Source organism: Periophthalmus magnuspinnatus, chromosome 14, assembly GCF_009829125.3.
Source record: "Periophthalmus magnuspinnatus isolate fPerMag1 chromosome 14, fPerMag1.2.pri, whole genome shotgun sequence".
NCBI lineage: Eukaryota > Metazoa > Chordata > Actinopteri > Gobiiformes > Gobiidae > Periophthalmus > Periophthalmus magnuspinnatus.
This window is the reverse complement of record NC_047139.1, coordinates 14,932,287-14,951,745: the sequence shown is the minus strand read 5'-3', so window position 1 is coordinate 14,951,745 and position 19,459 is coordinate 14,932,287. Positions and strand designations below refer to the sequence as shown.

The following is a 19,459-nucleotide window of genomic DNA, read 5'->3' as shown; positions in this document are numbered from 1 at the left end:
TTTGAATAGCCCTTTTGGCAAACATCTCCTCAGTAAAGTGGCGCCTCTATCAGTTACGTATAAATTCACTACACTATTTTCATTCATATATTGCTTTTCAATAATTCAAGCACTATATATTGAGTCATTAAGATTGATATGCTAAAAAAATAATGTTAGGGATAAATATATTTTGTTATAGATCCTATATTACGCAAAACTGACTCTTATATAACTTGCTTCATCAAAAACATACCTGTTGTTTCATTCACACATGTTTTAATCCTTTATCATTAATCTGTCTATATCTCTAAAGCTCAGACTGGCAACTCCAGGACTGAAATCATCCAAATGACTGTAATGAAGATGTATGGAGTTTAAAAACACAGTGGAGCATTTCCTGTATTACCGCATGACATCACAAGGTGGAACAGAGTGTTTTCTGTTTGACAAAAGAACTCCCCCTAAACATGCAGGGTCTGTGTGTTAAACATGTGAATGAAACAAAACAAAACTCCAGGTCTGTTTGTGATGAGGAAACAACATAACATAGATCTGAAAATAGCGTAATATGGGCCGTTTAAGATATGGTTCAAAACTTTGCTTGTGTTATAAATCTCACCGGGACCAAATTATGAATGGATCACCAGCTCATATCATTTGTATTTTAATTTTAAAGATATATTCAGGGTGTTCATTTGAAATAAATACAGTCAAATCTTGAGCATTAAAAAGCATTATGGCAGTACCTCGTGACAGCCCTTTTCTGCACTTTGTCATAATGTTTTGCATAGACACAAACCTCACACACACCACTGGAATACTATGACTACTATGTCAGAAATGCATGATGGGATTATTGCTCTGAAGTGCCAACAGGATTCCATAACGCACAAATATATTAACACAAAATTGGCCAATATTGTATTATTTTACTAAACTGTAGTGTTAAAGGGCTTGTACCTGATTTTTCCTGTATATATTTCCGAGATACATTTAGCACAGCTAAATGTATCTCGCCCCAGTACAGATATATTGTACTATATAAGCAACTTGAGGTCAAAATTAGTCTGCATCTAATTATAAAGCATTTTATTGTCAGATAAAGAGGAAGAGTGCATTAGCATGCTAGTTGTTGTTAGGTTTACCATGACAAAACTTTCCTCTAAGTTGTGAAAAGTGTTTATATATATTGCATAAGCAGTTCTTGAGGTCAAAATATGCTCTGCTGTGTACTCGCTGCATCTAATTATATATGTATAGTGTTTTATTGTTCAATAAGCACGAACTGAGCATGCTAGTTGTTTTAAGCTTTACCGTGATGGCTAAAGTCCACTCTGGTCTCTGAAACTTGTGGAAAGTGCTTATAAACTCATCACAGTGAATAATTAGGATGCTCAGAATACATAAGCTAAGTGACTGATTTAAAATTAACTAGCTGTTTTTCACATTTTTTAAAACTATAAAAAAAAATCAGGCACAACACCTCTGAAGTCTTGTTACCCTATTTTTCCATGTATTTGAGCAAATGTGTCCTGCTCCAGTACAGATACATTTTATGAGCAGCTCTTGAGGTCAAAATAAGACTGCTACTTGCTGTCTGCATCAAAGTATAAAGCATTTTATTGTCCAACAATCACTATGCGGGTGTTAGCATGCTAGTTGTTAGCTTTAGTGTCATGGCAAAACTCCAATCCACTCCACTCAATGTGAAAAGTGCAAATAAACTCATTGCGATAAATAATTACGATTTTAGAATACATAAGGTAAGTGAGGAATAACTTTAGACTACTGCAAATTGTTTAAAAAGAACTTGTTCTGTTTTTTGTTTTGATTTTTGTAAGAAGTAAAAATCAGAAATAGGTGATTGGTACATAAATGCATAATATTGGCCATTTTTATGTTATCAGTTGCTAGCGCCACACTCCTTTTGCAAAGCCAGACACTGATAGTTGATCCAGTATCTCAAGCCACCAGTGTCTACTAAGCCTCACACATAAAGCCTTCTAACCTCAAAGCTCCAATGGAAGACACAATTAGAAAAAAGCTCAAAATATTTGTGCAACTGTATGGAATTCACACGTAAATAGGTCATTCATGTCCGTAAGTGAAGAAAAAGTTAGGGCTGAATTAGATTTTTTAAAACATCTTTAGGCTACAAATGTGTGGGTCTTAATTCAAAGGATTCTTGTTGTTAATCAATGCATGCTTTATATTTCTTGACCACTAGATGTCGCTCTAAGATATTTTTTTTGCATCAGCCCTAAAGACAAAAACTATTAAAGAAGACATATTGTGCTTGTGTCTGCTATATAGTTATAATCTATGACACCTGTGCATCACTATGTTATAATTTGGACATTTTAAATCACAATATTCATCTAAAATTACTTAAGAAAAGAGACAAGTCCAGAGCCCATTGGGAGGTGACGTCGCCGTAAGCAGCAGCACTTTGTTGTGATGACGTCAGCACCTCTGATAGCTGCAGATGATGCTAGCAAGTAGGTTTGTTTTACTTTGCGTCGAAATGGCTATGTGACACTGCTAAGTCCTAGCCACATGAAACAAAAGTTCAATATCTGCATGTAACGGTGGCAGTAAAACCAAGGGTAGATTGGAGCAATGACGTCCTGAATACAGGAGAATAAAGATTATTCAAACATGCATGAATCTCTCAATACAATTTGGACAGGGTAAATGAGAAGGGACAATTATAGCATGTTTATAAATTCTGAAAAGTCAATTCTGCACAATATGTCTCCTTTAAAGAGTTTCTGTAAGTGTTTAAAATGGTAAAAAACATAAGCCATAAAGGTTGTAAAAGAAGAAATAATCTACAAAAATAATGCACTACAATATTGTGTTGGTCATGTAAAATGAGGCGTAAAGGTCCCAACCAAAATCAGACCAGCTGAAAACCACGTGCTAAAAAGACTTAAGAGAAATGGGCCATATCTGTTAATGCTAGGGCTCATGTAATGATAGGTGTAGTATCATGACATCCATCTGATACCAATGTGTTCCATCAAAAATTTAGGGCTGCACAATAAATGGAAAAATTAAAGCCATGAAAATTAAAGCCCCAACTCGTAACATTTCTGGTAGCTGGCACGCAACCTACGTGACTCAGTGGAAATAAAAAGTTAAAGTGGAACTAACCACTAAGGTCATTTTCACATGTTAGATCTGTGAAAGTAAAGTAAACAGATCTGTTAGATCTGTTTACTTTACTTTTGGGTTGGCCTTGCAAGAGTCCATCAGCTGATAAATGAGTTTTATTTCTAACGTGCTTCAAGTGGACAGAGCCCCGCGAATATGTGTGCAACCTGCTCACTTCACCCATATGCGGTGGTCCTTTCTTTCACTTGTGGCTAAACACAGCGGACTGTATGCACTTTTACTGTCACAGGGACTGTGTAGGTTGGCCCAAGGTCAACCGCGTTCGCACTGCACTCGCCCACTCCAGTGGGCGAGTGCAGTCCTCATTGCAAATGTGTCTGGTCCCAGACACATTTGCAATTATTAGGCCCTGATTAAAGACAGGTGTTTCTGATTACAAACACTTGGCTGCAGGGGATACCTGTTTGACCAATCACACTTTTCCTCATATGTCCAGATCACTCTGCTCTTTAGTCCTCCAGGCACTGCCCAGTTCAACAGATCTATTTGAAATGTGGTTGTGTTTAGTCCCACTTTAAAGACATACTTTGGAAAATTCTTCATGGAGACATAAGCTGGAGACATCTTTGCCTGCTTTGCCTGAAGAGTCACATGTACTGTGTGACTCTTCAGGCAAAGCAATAACAAGCGAGTAACAGACCCTCTGCCATGCTATGAGTCAGGTCTGTGGAGATGCAAGCTGGCTCACAGTACCAAAATGCTTTTCAAGGTTTTATGTGCCCTAAACATACACACAATTAAGTACATTTTTGTTTATTTTTTGGCTGAAATGTTACATGGGGAGGCTTTAAATTTAAAAATATTACATAAAGTGAAGATTTCCATTATTTAGAAATATTTTTTTTTGTAAATTTAAATTTACTGATCTTACTTATACTATCTGTGTCAAAAAGTATATTAAAATTTCAAAATCATATATTAAATCAAGATATTAAACAAAGTTGTCACATTTTTCCTCGTTTTGCAGCCCTAAAAACTAGTGTAGTAGTCTCTATAGACAGCGAATGCAATTAAAAATCAATCAAAACACTCAAAAATAATAGCTATGCACCCATTTGTAATTTTCTTCTTAGTAGTTAAAAATGCTAAAGTAGTACTGCTACAACTGGTAAATAGTTCATTAGGAGTTCATGGTTTCAATTTTTTTTTGAAACCTACATTACAGTAAAGTGAAAGATAAAATCACATTAAAAAGGATATGAGTGACAGAACTGACCTGTTGAATAACTGCAAAAAATTAATATCTAAAACTACACAAATTCAAAACTATTAGAAAAAAATATAATAATTTTTGGGAGCACTGAATTTTTGAAATTTCCATGCTTTTTTTTTTCTTATTATTTTAAATTTACTGCCAGTGGAGCATGACATTTGCACCCATATATTTAAGACAAAATTCTCCACTTGCAGAAATTTGTTTTAAGAAAAAAGAAAAAAAGGGAGAAAAAAAACAGTAACACGGGTGTTCAAGCAAGTAGTATGAACCAATAAACTATCCAAAATGATTCAAATCAATACTGTCAATAATTGATTGTAATTTGAATTCATGTAGGTATTATAATTTAGGTATTATATTTTTTGCAGTCTAAAAATTTCTAGCTTAACTTTACGCATTCCTCATCCAAATCCTCTCACCTGAGCCATATATAGCAAAATGAATGTAGTGGAAAAAGTCTACCAAAATAAATATTGACTGTTTCAGCAGCTTATCACCAGGAGAGGGAGAGTCTATTCATTCACAAAAAAATTAAATAAAACTTTAATTTGATATGTCTGTTTAAGATTCGCAAAGAGGCATTGATGTGTGCTGCAAACGCGGAGTAGACCAGGGCTGACGTCAGTTGTCTTTGGCGCCCCCTGGTGGTGTGCTTGCCCCTCTGCTCCGCTGGTAGAGCCGGTAGCCTTTCCGACACAGCAGGATGAACCAGTAGAGCTGCGGTGCCAGGATGCAGCAGCTGCCCAGGTTGGTGGAGGCGGGCAGGTGGAGGGGCACGCTGTAGAGGGGCAGCTGGTAGTGGTGCCCGTAGGTCCAATACATGAAGGGGAAGAGGGCGATGCGGCACAGGAAGAAGGTCAGGAGCACCATGCCGCCGTTGGCTTTGTGGATCCAGCAATCCTGTAGGCCCAGCTGTGGAGAGAGAGACGGGGGTAGAGGGGAAGGGTTATGGAAGACATGTGAAAAATGCAAGTTTGGTAATTCATACATTTTATTTTGCAGTGACATCATGCCAGGGGGTTCTGCATATATGTCTATGGTGGAATGTTCAGCTGTTATCATTGTGATTCAATACACCCATATATTTTGAGATGTTTTAGCCTGAAAACTAAAGATACAATACAAAATGTATTAAAACAACACATTTTGAGAAGCCTGTGATCAATGCCAGCATTTATGGTTCCGTTTCAACAAAAAAGGTGAGTGTGTCCAACTGAAAAACTCTTGGTTAACGCTAGCTAGCTTGAGATTGTAATGTGACTTGAGGGGAACAAATCAGCTCACCTATTGTAATTTCTGGTCAGATTGCATTAAACAAAGCGCAGAGTAAAGTCTAACAGACATCCAAACTATAGACCATAAAGATATACAGTTTATGCTCCAGATAGAGCAGTGCCTATGGTTAGCATCACATATCAATAGGGTGCGTTCATGTTCAAGAATTTGATAATGTCATAATTTCAGACTGAGAGCAGGGGCCTATATCACTCTGGGGGATTGTGTGTATGGGCTTGGGTCTGGGTGGTGCACAGAAACAGCAAATACATAACAAAAGAATAAACATGAAAGAGCAGTTCTGCGTCTGAATACATATCCACAGCTGTAACTGGATATTGAATGTATTGTTTTCTCTTTTGTATGGTATTGGATGTAACAATCAAACTGCTGTTTTCACTAATGTTCCATGTGAAAGGGCGTTGGCTTTAATAAGCCTTTTGCTTCTGCATATTCCTTTTGTACATTGCTGTGTCACTTCTTTTTAAATTATTGTATTTTAAAAATGCTTTGTGTTATACTGTGTAACAAATTGCTCAAATAAAAATAAATTACATGAGATTTACTGTTTTTGGAAGAAATCTCTTCCAAAAAAAGTAACATACAATTGTCATATTTCTCTTATGGTTCAAAATCCTTCAATCATGTCTTTGAGGTTGAATGTGAAGCTATTGTGAAAAACTAATTTCACTTTTGTTTATTTATACTGACAGAGACTTTGTGAAATTTGAAACAAGGTCAGCAAATCTATTAGCAGTATTTAGTAAAACTTACCACATTAGTTATGATACATAAATTGCAAGTTTAACCAACATGATTCTTTTTATGTGATTACTCAATTCATTTAGTTTAAGTAACTAACAAATAAACAGTTTACTATGAAATTAGAATAGTGAACAGACAAATTAACCATACACCTGCCATGGTTCAGTCCAGGTCACAGATAGAGTGGTGTGTCATTTGATACAGAGCAGACCTTTCCCTCTGCTGACACTAGAGGGCAGCACAAATTGGTTAATGGAAGAGCATGGATCAGACTGAGAACAGGTTTAACATAAACTAGACTTGTTTTAGTGGGCTTTCTAATCCAAATTTAAATGGAGCTAAGTTATACTTCATTCTCTATTGTTTTCAAATGGTGGTATCTGTACCACTGGAGGTACAAAAGCTCCTGATGTTTCAGAAGGTCCTCTGCACTTCTTGTGTTGGTTTAATTTAGTCAAAACATTTTAAAAAATCTGTTGTCTGGTTTAGAACTACTCAGCTGTAGCCATTTACACCTTGAATAGTTCAGTTTTAGAGCTGGTTTACATGTTCTAGGATAGTTGAATACTTTTTCATTTGAGAACCTAAATGGATTTGACATCTCGGTATACAGTGGAAAAAGTGATTCTGCGATTATGGCTCATAGAGAAGTGTCCAAATAAGTACTGACTGAGCAACATGGAAGTAATGGAGTTTATATATGGCTAAAATAGTAACTGTAAGCATTAAAGGCACTGTACCTGATTTTTACTTATTTAAAAATATGAAAAAACAGAACTAGTTCATTTTAAACAATTTGCAGTGGTCCAAAGTTATTCCTGACTTACTTTATGCATTCCAAGCATCCTATTATTCTGTGATGAGTTTATAAGTGCTTTTCACAACCCTCAAAGACCAGAGCAGAGTTTTGCGGTAATGGCACAGCTAAAGACACTTAGTATGCTAACTTATACCTACTGATTCTCTTGACAATAAAATGTTTTCTAAGTAGATGCGGACAGCACACAGTTGACTTTGACCTCAAGAGCTGCTTATACAATACATTTCTACTGGGGCAAGATGCTCAGTAGAACACTATGAAAAAATGTAGGGCCTTTAACAGTGTATATAGGACAGTCATCCAGGCAGACGCTGAACAACAGCGGGGTTGTAAAACTAACCAAAACTGTACTGTGTAAATAATATGAGAACAGAAATAGGCAGTCAAGTGGAGGTATATGAACTTTAAAAACATAGAGGAGCTTTTCACCAAATGTTCGCTCTTTGTTATTAAAAGCTATTGTTAAACAGTATATCTGGAGTAATCTTTTTTAACTCAGTAGTGTCTGTGTCACTGGAGCTACCCTCTCAGATGTCAGCTCTTCTACAAGCCTGGCCAGACTGGATGAGAAGGTGCTTAGTGGCTTTTTCCTCGCACTGCTCTTTGTGTGCAGTGCAGCGTTTTTCTGCTGAGAGGGCCGGCCTGGTACGGCTCTGGCTCTCGACCACAGATGGTATCAGACGCTAATGAGGAGGCGCTGTCTTCCAGAGCAGAGAAGAGCAGAGTGAAGGGCCCGTGACAGCCAGGCAGGAGTACAGCGTGTGGGTAGTGTTACATTTACTCACAGCATTAGCAAACATTACAACTATAGAGAGGGCGCATGAGGAGAGGGCCCGGGTCAGGTTACACGGACGTTTGAGAGGAAACTGTGAGATGTAAAACCGACTGAGTTTTTCACTTTAGAATTGAGAAAGGTTTGTTTATGGCCCTTTACTCCATGTATTGAACCACGATAGAGAAATATTATATAAGCAACTGTTGTGGTCAAATTAAGTCTGCATGATTAGCATGGCAATAGTTCGCTTTACGGGATGGCAAAACTTCACTCTGATCTCTGAAAATTAGGAAAAGTTCACCGAGGTGAATAATTAAGATGCTCAGAAGGCATAAAATAAGTGAGGAATAACTTTGGACCACTGTAAAGCGTTTAAAATGAACTAGTTCTGTTTCTCCATGTTTTTAAGACGGTAAAAATTAGGTACAGCGCCTTTAAGATGAAGTCAACTCTGCAGATAAATTAGATGAGGTCCAAAGTTGAGATTTACACACACAGTCAAACCAGGCCTATATCCTTGAACATGCCACATACATATGACAGAGTGTTATTGATGAGCTGTCGATGAGTCCCGCGGGACAGTGCACGTTGTGTTCTTAAGTAGACAAAGCCTGATCAATAGAACAGTATGGACCACTAACTCATGAGCCCACTGCTGCTGTACACTGGATAACTAGCATCAGGCTACAGCGTTAGCCTTGTGCTGCCATTAAACGGCTAAGCACACAGCTGTTCAAGTTAGACCCACATAGCATTTTAGGAGTAAAAACATGTTTTCTAATACCCCTGGTTAAATGGATTATGTAATGTGGCCCTATAATTAGAGAATAGAATTGTTGAGAATATGCAAAATTATAATGTATGTAATGAAGGCTTTTAAAAAGGCTGCTAAAAGAGAGCATTTAAAATATTTAAGGTGAGCCACTACTCCAAAAGAAATTTGACAAAATTTGAAATTTGAGGCAAATTTTTAGTAAAATTTGTCCATCCATCCAGCTATTCTGGGGGAATCCCAAAACATTCCCAGTCCAGTCGAGAGACATAGTTCCTCCATCGTGTCCTCGGTCTTCCCGGGCCCTCCTCCCAGTGGGACATGCCCGTAATACCTTCCCAGGGAACTTTACCTTTCAACTCAGCTCCTTCTTCACCCAACAGTTCAATACAGCGGCTCCATCACTGCAGATGCTGCACCAATCCACTTGTCAATCTTACACTCCATCCTTCCCGCGTGAACAAGGCCCCAAGATACTTGAACTTGTTTACTCAAATACTAAGATATTCCCTATTTCTGTGTCTAATATGTCAACAATATGAAGTGAGAGATTAAAACCTGCCTCTGTGCATTTTACAGATTTATTTGTCTCAAATTTGTTCAATTAGGTGATATTTTCACATATAAATAAGGCTAATGAAACAATCAATCAAAGACATTTACAGGCAGTGCATTTTTGAAGGATTGCCATTATATTGATACTGCAGCACATTGCTCTGGGGGTGTTCTATATGTATCTCTATGCTAGAAGGTTCAGCAGTTCCACAGTAACACAAATGTTTTATGTGATAGCTGGAACTGCAACAGGTGAGGTGATTTGTGCTGTTAAATAAGTCTAAGTCAGTTTTTTCTCATCAGATTGTGTTAAAACAAAGCTCAGATTAAAGTCTGTGTTAAGTAACAGAGCTTCACACAGAGCAGTGGCTCCAGTTAGCTTCACACCCTAAGAGAATGTTGATGACATCAGCAGCAAACTATCAGTATCGACAATGAAATATCATGATACTCATTTGATAGTCAACCACAATCATGCTAACACAATCAAACTGAAGTATAGCGGCCCTGGTTATCTCCTATCCAATCATTTAAATGCACATATTATGTCTCACCTGAATGAGGATTTTGCCCAGGGAGACGAAGGGTGTGCTGACCTCCGTAAGAAACAAGCAGCCGATGAAGAAGTCTCCCTGTTCCTTCCTGAAGAACTGTGAAGCACATAAGACAGCGTTCAAGCACTTTGTAGTTTTACAGCTTCTCCTTGGGCCTCAATTACCAAGGCATATACTTCGAATCCATATCTTACAGAAAATAACACAGAAATATGAACTGCTAATAGAAGAATCCCATGCATTCCAGAACATGTTTGAGGTTTAAAGAGGTCTAAAGTGCAGGGTTAGCAGGTTCAACAATACCCAATGGAGCCAAGAAGAATTTGCTGCTCTCGAAGGGACTATGTAAAAAAAAAAAAGCAGCCTTTTGCAATTTGATCATTGTGACCATACAAAATGCAGTTTGGATTGTAATCTGTCAAGATTAATCGGTTTATAAATAATTGTAAGTATTTGGTAACAACTAGGGATGCATGATATTGCTGTGATAAGCAATACTGTTCAGTACTGCAACTTTTGTATTATCACAATATTTTGACACATTAATTTCATTTATAGAAAAACAAAACAGAAAAATACATGCCCAAATATACTACCAAAACCTTCTCAAACAAAAACTGAACAGAGATAAACTGATGACTAAATCAAGGCTAATCTTTTTCAGATTCTGAATGTGATGGATGATGTCATACTCCCAGATGGAGAGCAAGAGCCAGTTTTTCCTATTGATTTATATAGTACTTTGCTATAAAATATTCAAAAGGTAATCTCTTAAATATTGAACTTGATCATTTCTATTTGTGACTAAATCCAAAAACTCACTATATTACCACAAAAATCTGCATTTTAACAATATTATTTTCAGCTGCCCCCATCTGGCCTATAGGAGATAAACCCAGCAATAAGCATCATTTTGAATAAAAATAAGCAGTATATTTACTGTTGGTCATGTTGTCAGTAATTGTGAATCATCCTAATAAAAAGGCTGAATGTTGTGAGAATGTTTCTCACAATAATCTCAAGAGCTTGATATCTTGACATCCGAGCCAATTTTCAAGGAGAACCTGTACAAATGATAGAGGGAGGAGACAGGTCACAGGACGTGGGAACGCACAGCTGCAACCAAGGTCGGCCCTACATTCTGGACATGATATGGGCTGTGGGGACATTCAAACTAACTGTATGTGAGATATTTGGTTGGTTTATTTAAAAATAAGAAAATAAATAAAATAAAATCAATAATCAGGCCAAGCTGAGCATTTTACATAAGTTCAGGAGCTTTAAAATTTGAGAGGAGATTGAAGGATCACATGCATTTCAGAACATGTTTGGAGAGGTATAAAATAGGGATGTCAAGATGATTTGGTTAGAGATCATCCGATGTCAATACCGATTCCTTAGAATACAAAGCAACCGATGGCCAATAAACTCTGCCGATATTTTTGGGCCGATGTAGATTATTTTCCACAAATTATGTCATTTAAATTTGCTACAAACTGACCAACAAACCTTTAAAAGAGCAGTGTATCACATTTAGTGTGGTTGTCTCTTTGCATTAAAGTGTTAAAATAAAGCTTTGTGTGTATGTTTTAGGCGGCAAATTAACCAAAACTAAATGTTGGCCTGTGCTGGAGGTTTAAGGCTGATAGAAGATAAAGTCCATATATCAGCCTACTGATATATATCGGTCTATTGCTAGATTTGGTTATCGACGTACACAATATCGATTACAATGTACAGTATTTTTAGGCTTTTTTCTTTGCGCTAGCTGGGAATTTTGTTTAATTTATTTTCTAGTATTAAGCCAATATGATAACATAGCTGTATTTAACATGTATCACACATTTAGGTACTAGAACTAACTACAACTAAAGTGCTTCATTGTGCAATTTATTTCTAGCCATGTTTTATACAATATGTTTCACTTAGAAAAAGATTCACTGTGCTTATCCTACTTTAGGGTTATTATGTCTGTGGTATAGTCTAACCAGTCTAGTGAGGTTCATCTGGTCTTCTGTTAATTTATTTTAATAGATTCTTTTTCCAGACCAAGGTAGTTTGTTTTCATTTCAACTGCTCTCTAGCGGTCTTCCTCAGAGTGGTCACATGATGTTACTGTGATATGGCCGGTCAGCTGATTTAAATGGGACTATAAACCGGGAGGGTGGTTTACTCTCACACACCTGGGATACTAAAACCTGTTTAAATCAGTTGACTGGACACATGCAGCAACATCACATTAAAATAACTGTGACCAATGTGGAGGGAAAAAAATGGCAAATTCAAAACAATCTATATTCCAAAAAGTCAACCTAAATGTACAAGTACTTTTTTATCTGGTGGTTTATGTCACATTTACTTTCTCATTTAGTATAATATAAAGAAGTATAATTTCATAAAGCTGATCACGGTCATGGTATTGTATTAGACAATGGGAGTTTAAAAAAAAAATGATAAAAAGTTATTTGGTCATGGTGTCAATAATCTAGAACAATGGTAACACTAAAATATTATATTGTGACATCCCTAATCTAAACTAGAGTTCATGATTTTTCCACATATTTGAGAAAAATTTGTCTTGTACAGTACAGATATATTCCATAAGCAGCTCTTGAGGTCAAAATTAATCCACTGTATACTGGCTGCATCTAATTATATACTAAAGCATTTTATGGTTTGATAATCAGGAAATGCATTGTTAGCATGTTAGTTGTTGTGAGCTTTATCCTGATGGCAAAAAAGCACTTATGAATAATTATTCTTGTGAATAATTATGCTCTGAATGCATAACTTAAGTGAGGAATAAGTTTGGACCACTTCAGTTTAAAATGAACTAGTTCTGTTTTTCACATTTTAAGATGGTAAAAATCAGGTACAGGGCGTTTAAGTTCTCCAAATACATTGTTATCAAAAAAACAGGATCCTTTGTGAAGATTTTTTATGTATGTTGAGTTTGACTGCTTCACAAAACACGCCTTCCGTATCTTTTGTGTTTTAAACAATGGAACAAACTGGAATCCATTATTAATCAATGAATTATTAATGCATTCAGTTTCTAATTTGTCTTCAGGCAACAAAATACACAGTTTATAGCCCTGTTTATCTTGTTGTGTCATAAAACTTTAAATGAGGCAGGAGATGGCAATAGAACAGATGTACATTAGAAGAACTGCATAAAAAGTACACCATTATCAGCTAATACAATATTAATCTCACAGAAATTAATTAATTGTCTCCATGGAGATAGATGCAATATTGGCTAATGCAATAATCGATACAGCAAGAAAATAAATATATCGCCACAACACAAATTGCTCCATTTCACAGAAGTGTATTGTGTTGGACAAAAAACTTTTTATTTTGACCCAGTTTGACTAATAACTGAAGGCATCTACATTTTTTGTTTAGAATATATTGAACTTTTTGTGCCAAAAATATATTAAAACCTCACAATAAAACAGTTGTGACAATACAAAAATAATTATCGCATCTTTTTCTCATGTTGTGCAACCCTGACAGATACGTATAATGTTAAACTGTGGAACCATCCAGGAACGCAACCCTACTATTTGATGTTCCATTATAGGGAGTGGGTGGTGTGGTTAGATCAGAATATAGGTGAGTCAGTGGACAGGACAAAAAGACAGGAGACAAAGAACATCCCTGTCGGCAGCCTGCTGTCTGTCTGTGTGTGTGCTTGTGTGTACGTGTGTGTGCGGTATCTGAATAAAGCATGAACGCCTCCGCCCGGGGCCCTAGCCATCTGCTCATCAAGGGCCCCTCCCACACCTGTACCTGCCTCTGTCACTAAACACCTTTTCCTGGAAACTGGCTGCACTGAAATTGGCTTTGTTGAAGTCGCATGATACAAAGCAATTGAACTTAAAGCTTAGGTCACACTACTTATTCTGTCAGAATTCACATGGTCTTGCATTAGGCAAAACGGGCTCTTGTGAGCTTTAAGCCATGTTAGAATGTTGTTACCTCATCAAAAATCTGGAGTTAACTTTTGTTTCATTCAAACATGTTTGAGTAATCCTGCATTATTAGTCTGTCTTACGTCTCAAAATCTCAAAATGCTGTTCTGGCTTGTGATGTCATGAAGCGGTTTTCAAGTTAAGAGCTACCTTTTACCTTTTGCTTTGTAGAAATTGGCAAATCCAGGGTTGAAATTAGAGGTGCACCGATACCGATACTGATATCAAATATCAACACAGGTACTGAAAAACTAGCTGGGTCGAGTATCGGTTCCATGATGACGGTTAAGCCGTTATACTGGTTGGTCTTTTACTGGATGTAATAAGACTATTTTTAGGTAGATGTTTAGCCTAGAACGGCTTATACTGTTTGAACTTTTATTCAGCTGGATCTTGAGTAATAAGATAATTGTGTTTTAAGGAAATAATTGACATATTCTGTCACTGTATTGGCAGATACTTAACTTCAAAGTTTGTGTTGGAACTGGAAAAGCTGGATTGGTGCATCCCTAGCTAAAATTATCCTAATGATTCTAGTGAAGAGGAATGGCGTTTAATTGTTACAGTAATTATATTATTCAAAGCCTTCAATAAATTACCAAGTGCAATAGCTTTTTGCTCTTAATTTTATAACCTGAGAGGTTATGGAAATTTTCTCATAAAAGTTTTTGTGTGACTGTGTGAACATGTGAAATGCTGTGGATTTACAAAAGCAATGCCAAAATATTCACTAATTAAAGTTTGTATATAACGACATGGTCTAGTCAAAAAAAATGGTCTAGTCAAAAAAAAAAAAAAAGGCCCAATACAAACAGTTTAAAATATAAAAAACAGAATTAGTTAATTTTAAAGTAAAATCAGGTACAGTGCCTCAAGTAAACAGTTGAATTGCAGAGGAATCTGAGTGCCACTAGGCCTGTCACAATAAATACTTATTGTTCAAGACATGGAAGATGGAACATAAGATTTGAGTTGTAGAGAGTTGAAAAAATAACTTCTATGGCTATGTATTTCATTTATTTATTCCAGCTAATGTTCATTAACAATACTGTATATATCAAATCATTTTGGGGGGTGTCAGTGGTATTATGGCATTCAGCATTATTGTTTATCGACACTATTTTCTTTCATTCATACACCAGTGTACGACAGACATTGCTGGTGGGGTCGGAGGCTGAGGGTGGTAAAAGTCTTGACACAACGACAGCATTCATCTTTAGGTGCTGGAATCTCACCAGCAACCGTTGGGTCAGTGGATCTCATCACTCCACCAATGAGGTTTTATGTTGAGAGCGGGATAGTGTAGCCATGTTGCCAGCCCTCCCATAGTGGGGTGATGCTGGGGAGAGGGGGTGAGTTTACAGGGTCTGGATGACTGCAGCTGGAGGTGAATAATGTAGAGTCATGTGATCGCCTCCTCTCAGGTTACCACAGCACCTGCTCATGACAGGGTGAGCACTGCCTGCAAAGCGACAGGTGCCTCTACCTGTACCTGCAGCTGCTCAGGATACTTCTGTTTCATTGGTATAACATCATCATTAGAGCTACATTTTAGGGTTTTCATAGTGTCATTGTTTAGTTAATATTATGGGGTGAAATATCACAAATGTTAGTTACCGTTATATATTGATTTGTATTGATTCATACTGAACTAAACAGAAGTTGGAATATTGCATTTAAACGTGGACTATATCATTTTTCTGATGGCGGGTTCACCACCATATGTCATTAACGTTAAGGTACAGTTAAAGGTCCCATATTATACTGTTTTACGAACTATGCTATAATGTTGTTTCCTCATCACATACATATCCAGAACAGTGTTTTGTTTCATAAAAACACTCTGTTTCACCTTATGATGTCATGTGGTAATACAAGATGTGCTCTAGTGCCTTCACTAGAATCATTTAGATAATTTTAGCCCTGGAATTTCCTAACTCTACTGAAAAAAAAAGATAAAAGGTAGCTGTTAACTTGAAAAGTACCGCTTCATGACATAACAAGGTGGAACAGAGCATGCTGAGCTTTGGAGATGTAGACAGACTAATAATCCAATATAATAATAATTACTCAATCATGTGTGAATGAAACCTGGGGCAACCTGTTAAGAGCAGTGGGACACATCTCTAGATATAGATCTAATCTTGGTCAGGACTGTCTTTGTTGGTGGATGTACTGTGAAACATTCCAGGCAAAGCAGTAAGATCTTGGTTAAGACAGGTACATGGCACCCACGCCAGATCAGTTAAACAGTGCATCTTAAATTAGCATTCTTATACACTGCCTGACCAAAAAAAAGTCGCCACTAAAAAAAAAAGTCACACACTCTAATATTTTGTTGGACCACCTTTAGCTTTGATTATGGCATGCATTCGCTGTGTCATTGTTTTGATTAACTTCTGCAATGTCACAAGATTTATTTCCATCCAGTGTTACATTAATTTTTCACCAAGATGTTGCATTGATGATGGTAGAGTCTGACCGCTGCACAAAGCCTTCTCCAGCACATCCCAAAGATTCTCAGTGGGGTTAAGGTCTGGACTCTGTGGTGGACAATCCATGTGTGAAAATGATGTCTCATGCTCCCTGAACCACTCTTTCACAATTTGAGAATATTTGAGAATATGTCATCTTGGAAGAAAAAAATCCATTGATGGAATAACCTGGTCATTCAGTATATTCAGGTAGTCAGCTGACCTCATTCTTTGAGCACATGCTGTTGCTGAACCTTGACCTGACCAACTGCAGGAGGCTTGTATCTACTTGCTTAGTTAAATTCAGGTGGTGACATTTTTTTTGGCCAGGCAGTGTGTATAACAACCACAGACTGCATGAAGAAGGAAGTGTGACATCACTCATAGTGTTCATCCCCAGCCAAATGATGCCAATCAAGTCTAGCAGTTATAGCGGAAAGCTACACCCATATTTGGGATTTCAAGTGTGGAACCAAACAGCCAGTCAGGAGCAAGATTGTTGAGGGTAATGCCCCTTCCTGCCCGCACCGCTGATTTGGCATGGGGCAGGCATAACGAGCTGTGATAGTCATCAATCAAATCTGTTATGCTAGCGGGAGCTACTTCAGAGAAACAAGGTGCCGCATAGGTCTGTTATTAATGTTCATATCTTGATTTACAGACAAAATATCAAAATAAAAACACCAAGATCATGTAGAGCGTGTTTTTAAAGCTAGAATGAGAAGTCTCACAGCAGCAGTTACTGAGAGAGGGGTGCTCAAAGGAACCACTTCTTGCCCATGTTCACTTCCTATTTGGAACGCAGAGGCTAACAGGTTAGCTATGTCCATTTCTATTTACAGTCTATGATAACAGTTACTGTAAGTGTAAAATATGAAATGCTCTCCCAACCAGGCTACGGGGATGCATTGGGGGTGCACAACCACTTATAGGCTACTTAGAATGTTCTTTCTTTTCCTTCCTGTCCATTCTTAGCCATTCTTCCCCTATTCATACACAACTGAAAGAAACAATAGCTTTAGTTCAAAGAAGGTTATCAATTTCATTAATGTCCTAATTGTGCTCTGACATTCCCATGTGTATGTAATAAATAAGTCAGAACTTGTATTGATGTAACAGTACGTCTGACCAGTCAAACAGATAGAGAACAGTTGGGTTACAGCTGGAGCTTTGTAGTGGACATTAACCCGCTGGTCTAAGCTTACCCTCACCTGGCCGGGATCATCAAAGTTGAATGAGAAGAGGGTAATCACAAATGTGGTTCAGATGACCTTTGTTTCACTCAGCTCTGTTCAGGTGAGAATGCGTAAGGATACTGTCACCTCTGTGAAACTTGGCCACCATGTGTCTGCTATATATTTATAATCTATAACACCCATGGATCATTATGTTATAATTTGGACATTTTAAATGCAATTCTGATCCAAAAACGACTTCATGAAAGAAACAAGTCCACTGACTGAATCTACGGTGCCCAATGGGAGCTGATGTCACTGTAAACGTCATCTTAAGAAGGAGCAGCTCTTGGCTCCTCATATGGATATCTGCATGTCACACTAGAAAGTAGCATATTTTATTTTATTTTTAAAATTTGTACCAAAATGATTACGCAACACTGTCAAATGTATGAATAACTAAATACAACTTCAAGAGGGTAAATGAGAAGGGAAAGTAACAATAACATGGTTAAAAGCTCTGAAAAATATATTTTGCAGAATAAATTACTTTTTGTTTAGTTTTTAGTCAGCAAAAACATGGGCTATCAATGTCATTAGGCTATTACTGTTTTGACTACTTTCTTTTTTTTAAGTTAATCGCAAAGAAATTTAGGCCCTATTTGTGATATACCTTAAGCCACTGGTTTGTCTCCACAGAGATGCTTTTTTTCTTTCACTGGAATGTTCCACAGAATGGCATTAAAATTTGACAATCATTGATTAAATTGTAGTTGTTTACTAGTGCCTCAAAATATCCATGCTTACTGTGACCTGACTTGCTGCTCCTCGAATTTGACCTCTAACTCAACTATTTGTCTACTTGGAGTTATACTAGTGTAGTGCCATGAGGTGAAACGTTGTAGGTTTTCAGACTTTTTCTCTTCTTATTACTTGATATGGTGGTACATGTGGTAAATAGTTTTTCAGTTTTACATCAGTCAAGTTGGAGTTTGTAGAAAAAAAAGTTTAGAAGAAAACTGAAAAAATACAGGAGTTTTAAAACAGAATACCTCTACCTTTGTCATAGATAGTTATGTCTACCTATGACACTGAGAATCCCGTCCAAAATGCAGGAACAAATTAAGTACATTTACTTTTTTAATCATAACTACTCTTGTCCTTGTAAACATTATTTTTTACTGGAGTTAAACAGGAGTAACAGTTATGGAATTATCTCTACGTATGTGATATCTGCTGCCCATGTCCAACCAATAAAACAAAATAGAAAAAACTAAGCAAGATTTTTACTGAAATCTTAAATATAATGATGTTAACTACGTTTTAATGAAATAAGTAGTTTAACCAGTTGTATGCACTTTAACTTTGAACAGTCACTCCATTAACTCCATGATGAAAAAAAAAAAAAAAAAAAAGAAGAAGACAATGACATAATAATGCCAGTTGTTTAAAACTATATGCTTTGTGCATAACATAATTTCTATCACAATTCAGCTAAAACAATATATTTCATACCAAAGTGACAGGTAGCAAGATAGTGAGTAGCGCGATGTGATGCAGCACCAGTAGAAACTCCCTCCTCAAAAAAGAGATGACCGTACTGAGCGAGTGCTCCTTGTACTCCTCGTGCCCTTTGACCCGGAAGCGATAGTAGTGGCTGAGGTACATGGCAAAGATGTCGTAGGTCATGTATGGACAGCCATAGTAGATGACGAAGTCTGTGACCAGCCAGTGCCTGAAAGGAAACAGACAGCAGCAGTGAGACAGGTCAGACATGCAGTTTCAACAGCCGTGTTAGGTGTATAATTACTACACACACTACCGGTAATGGGGACTCAATTCATATCCTCGCTCAAAAAGAGACATTGGATGCATTGAGGACAAACTGACAAAGACGCATGACTAGTACAGTGCAGAAAAAACATCAGTACCAAATATCTGC

General features: G+C 37.1%; 1 protein-coding gene across 1 annotated transcript in view; it reads right to left on the bottom strand.

The window, feature by feature from the left end:
- Positions 1-1,818: 1,818 nt before the first annotated feature.
- The window catches only part of tlcd3a (TLC domain containing 3A), a 39,171-nt gene continuing 21,530 nt past the window's right edge, over positions 1,819-19,459 (bottom strand). Inside the window, exons 3-5 of the mRNA XM_033977749.2 lie at positions 19,033-19,252; positions 9,892-9,987; positions 1,819-5,287 (exon numbers count right to left, since the gene is read on the bottom strand). Coding sequence (XP_033833640.1) covers positions 4,997-5,287; positions 9,892-9,987; positions 19,033-19,252 — 607 coding nt within the window. The 3' untranslated portion in view covers positions 1,819-4,996. The remainder of the gene's footprint in view (positions 5,288-9,891; positions 9,988-19,032; positions 19,253-19,459) is intronic.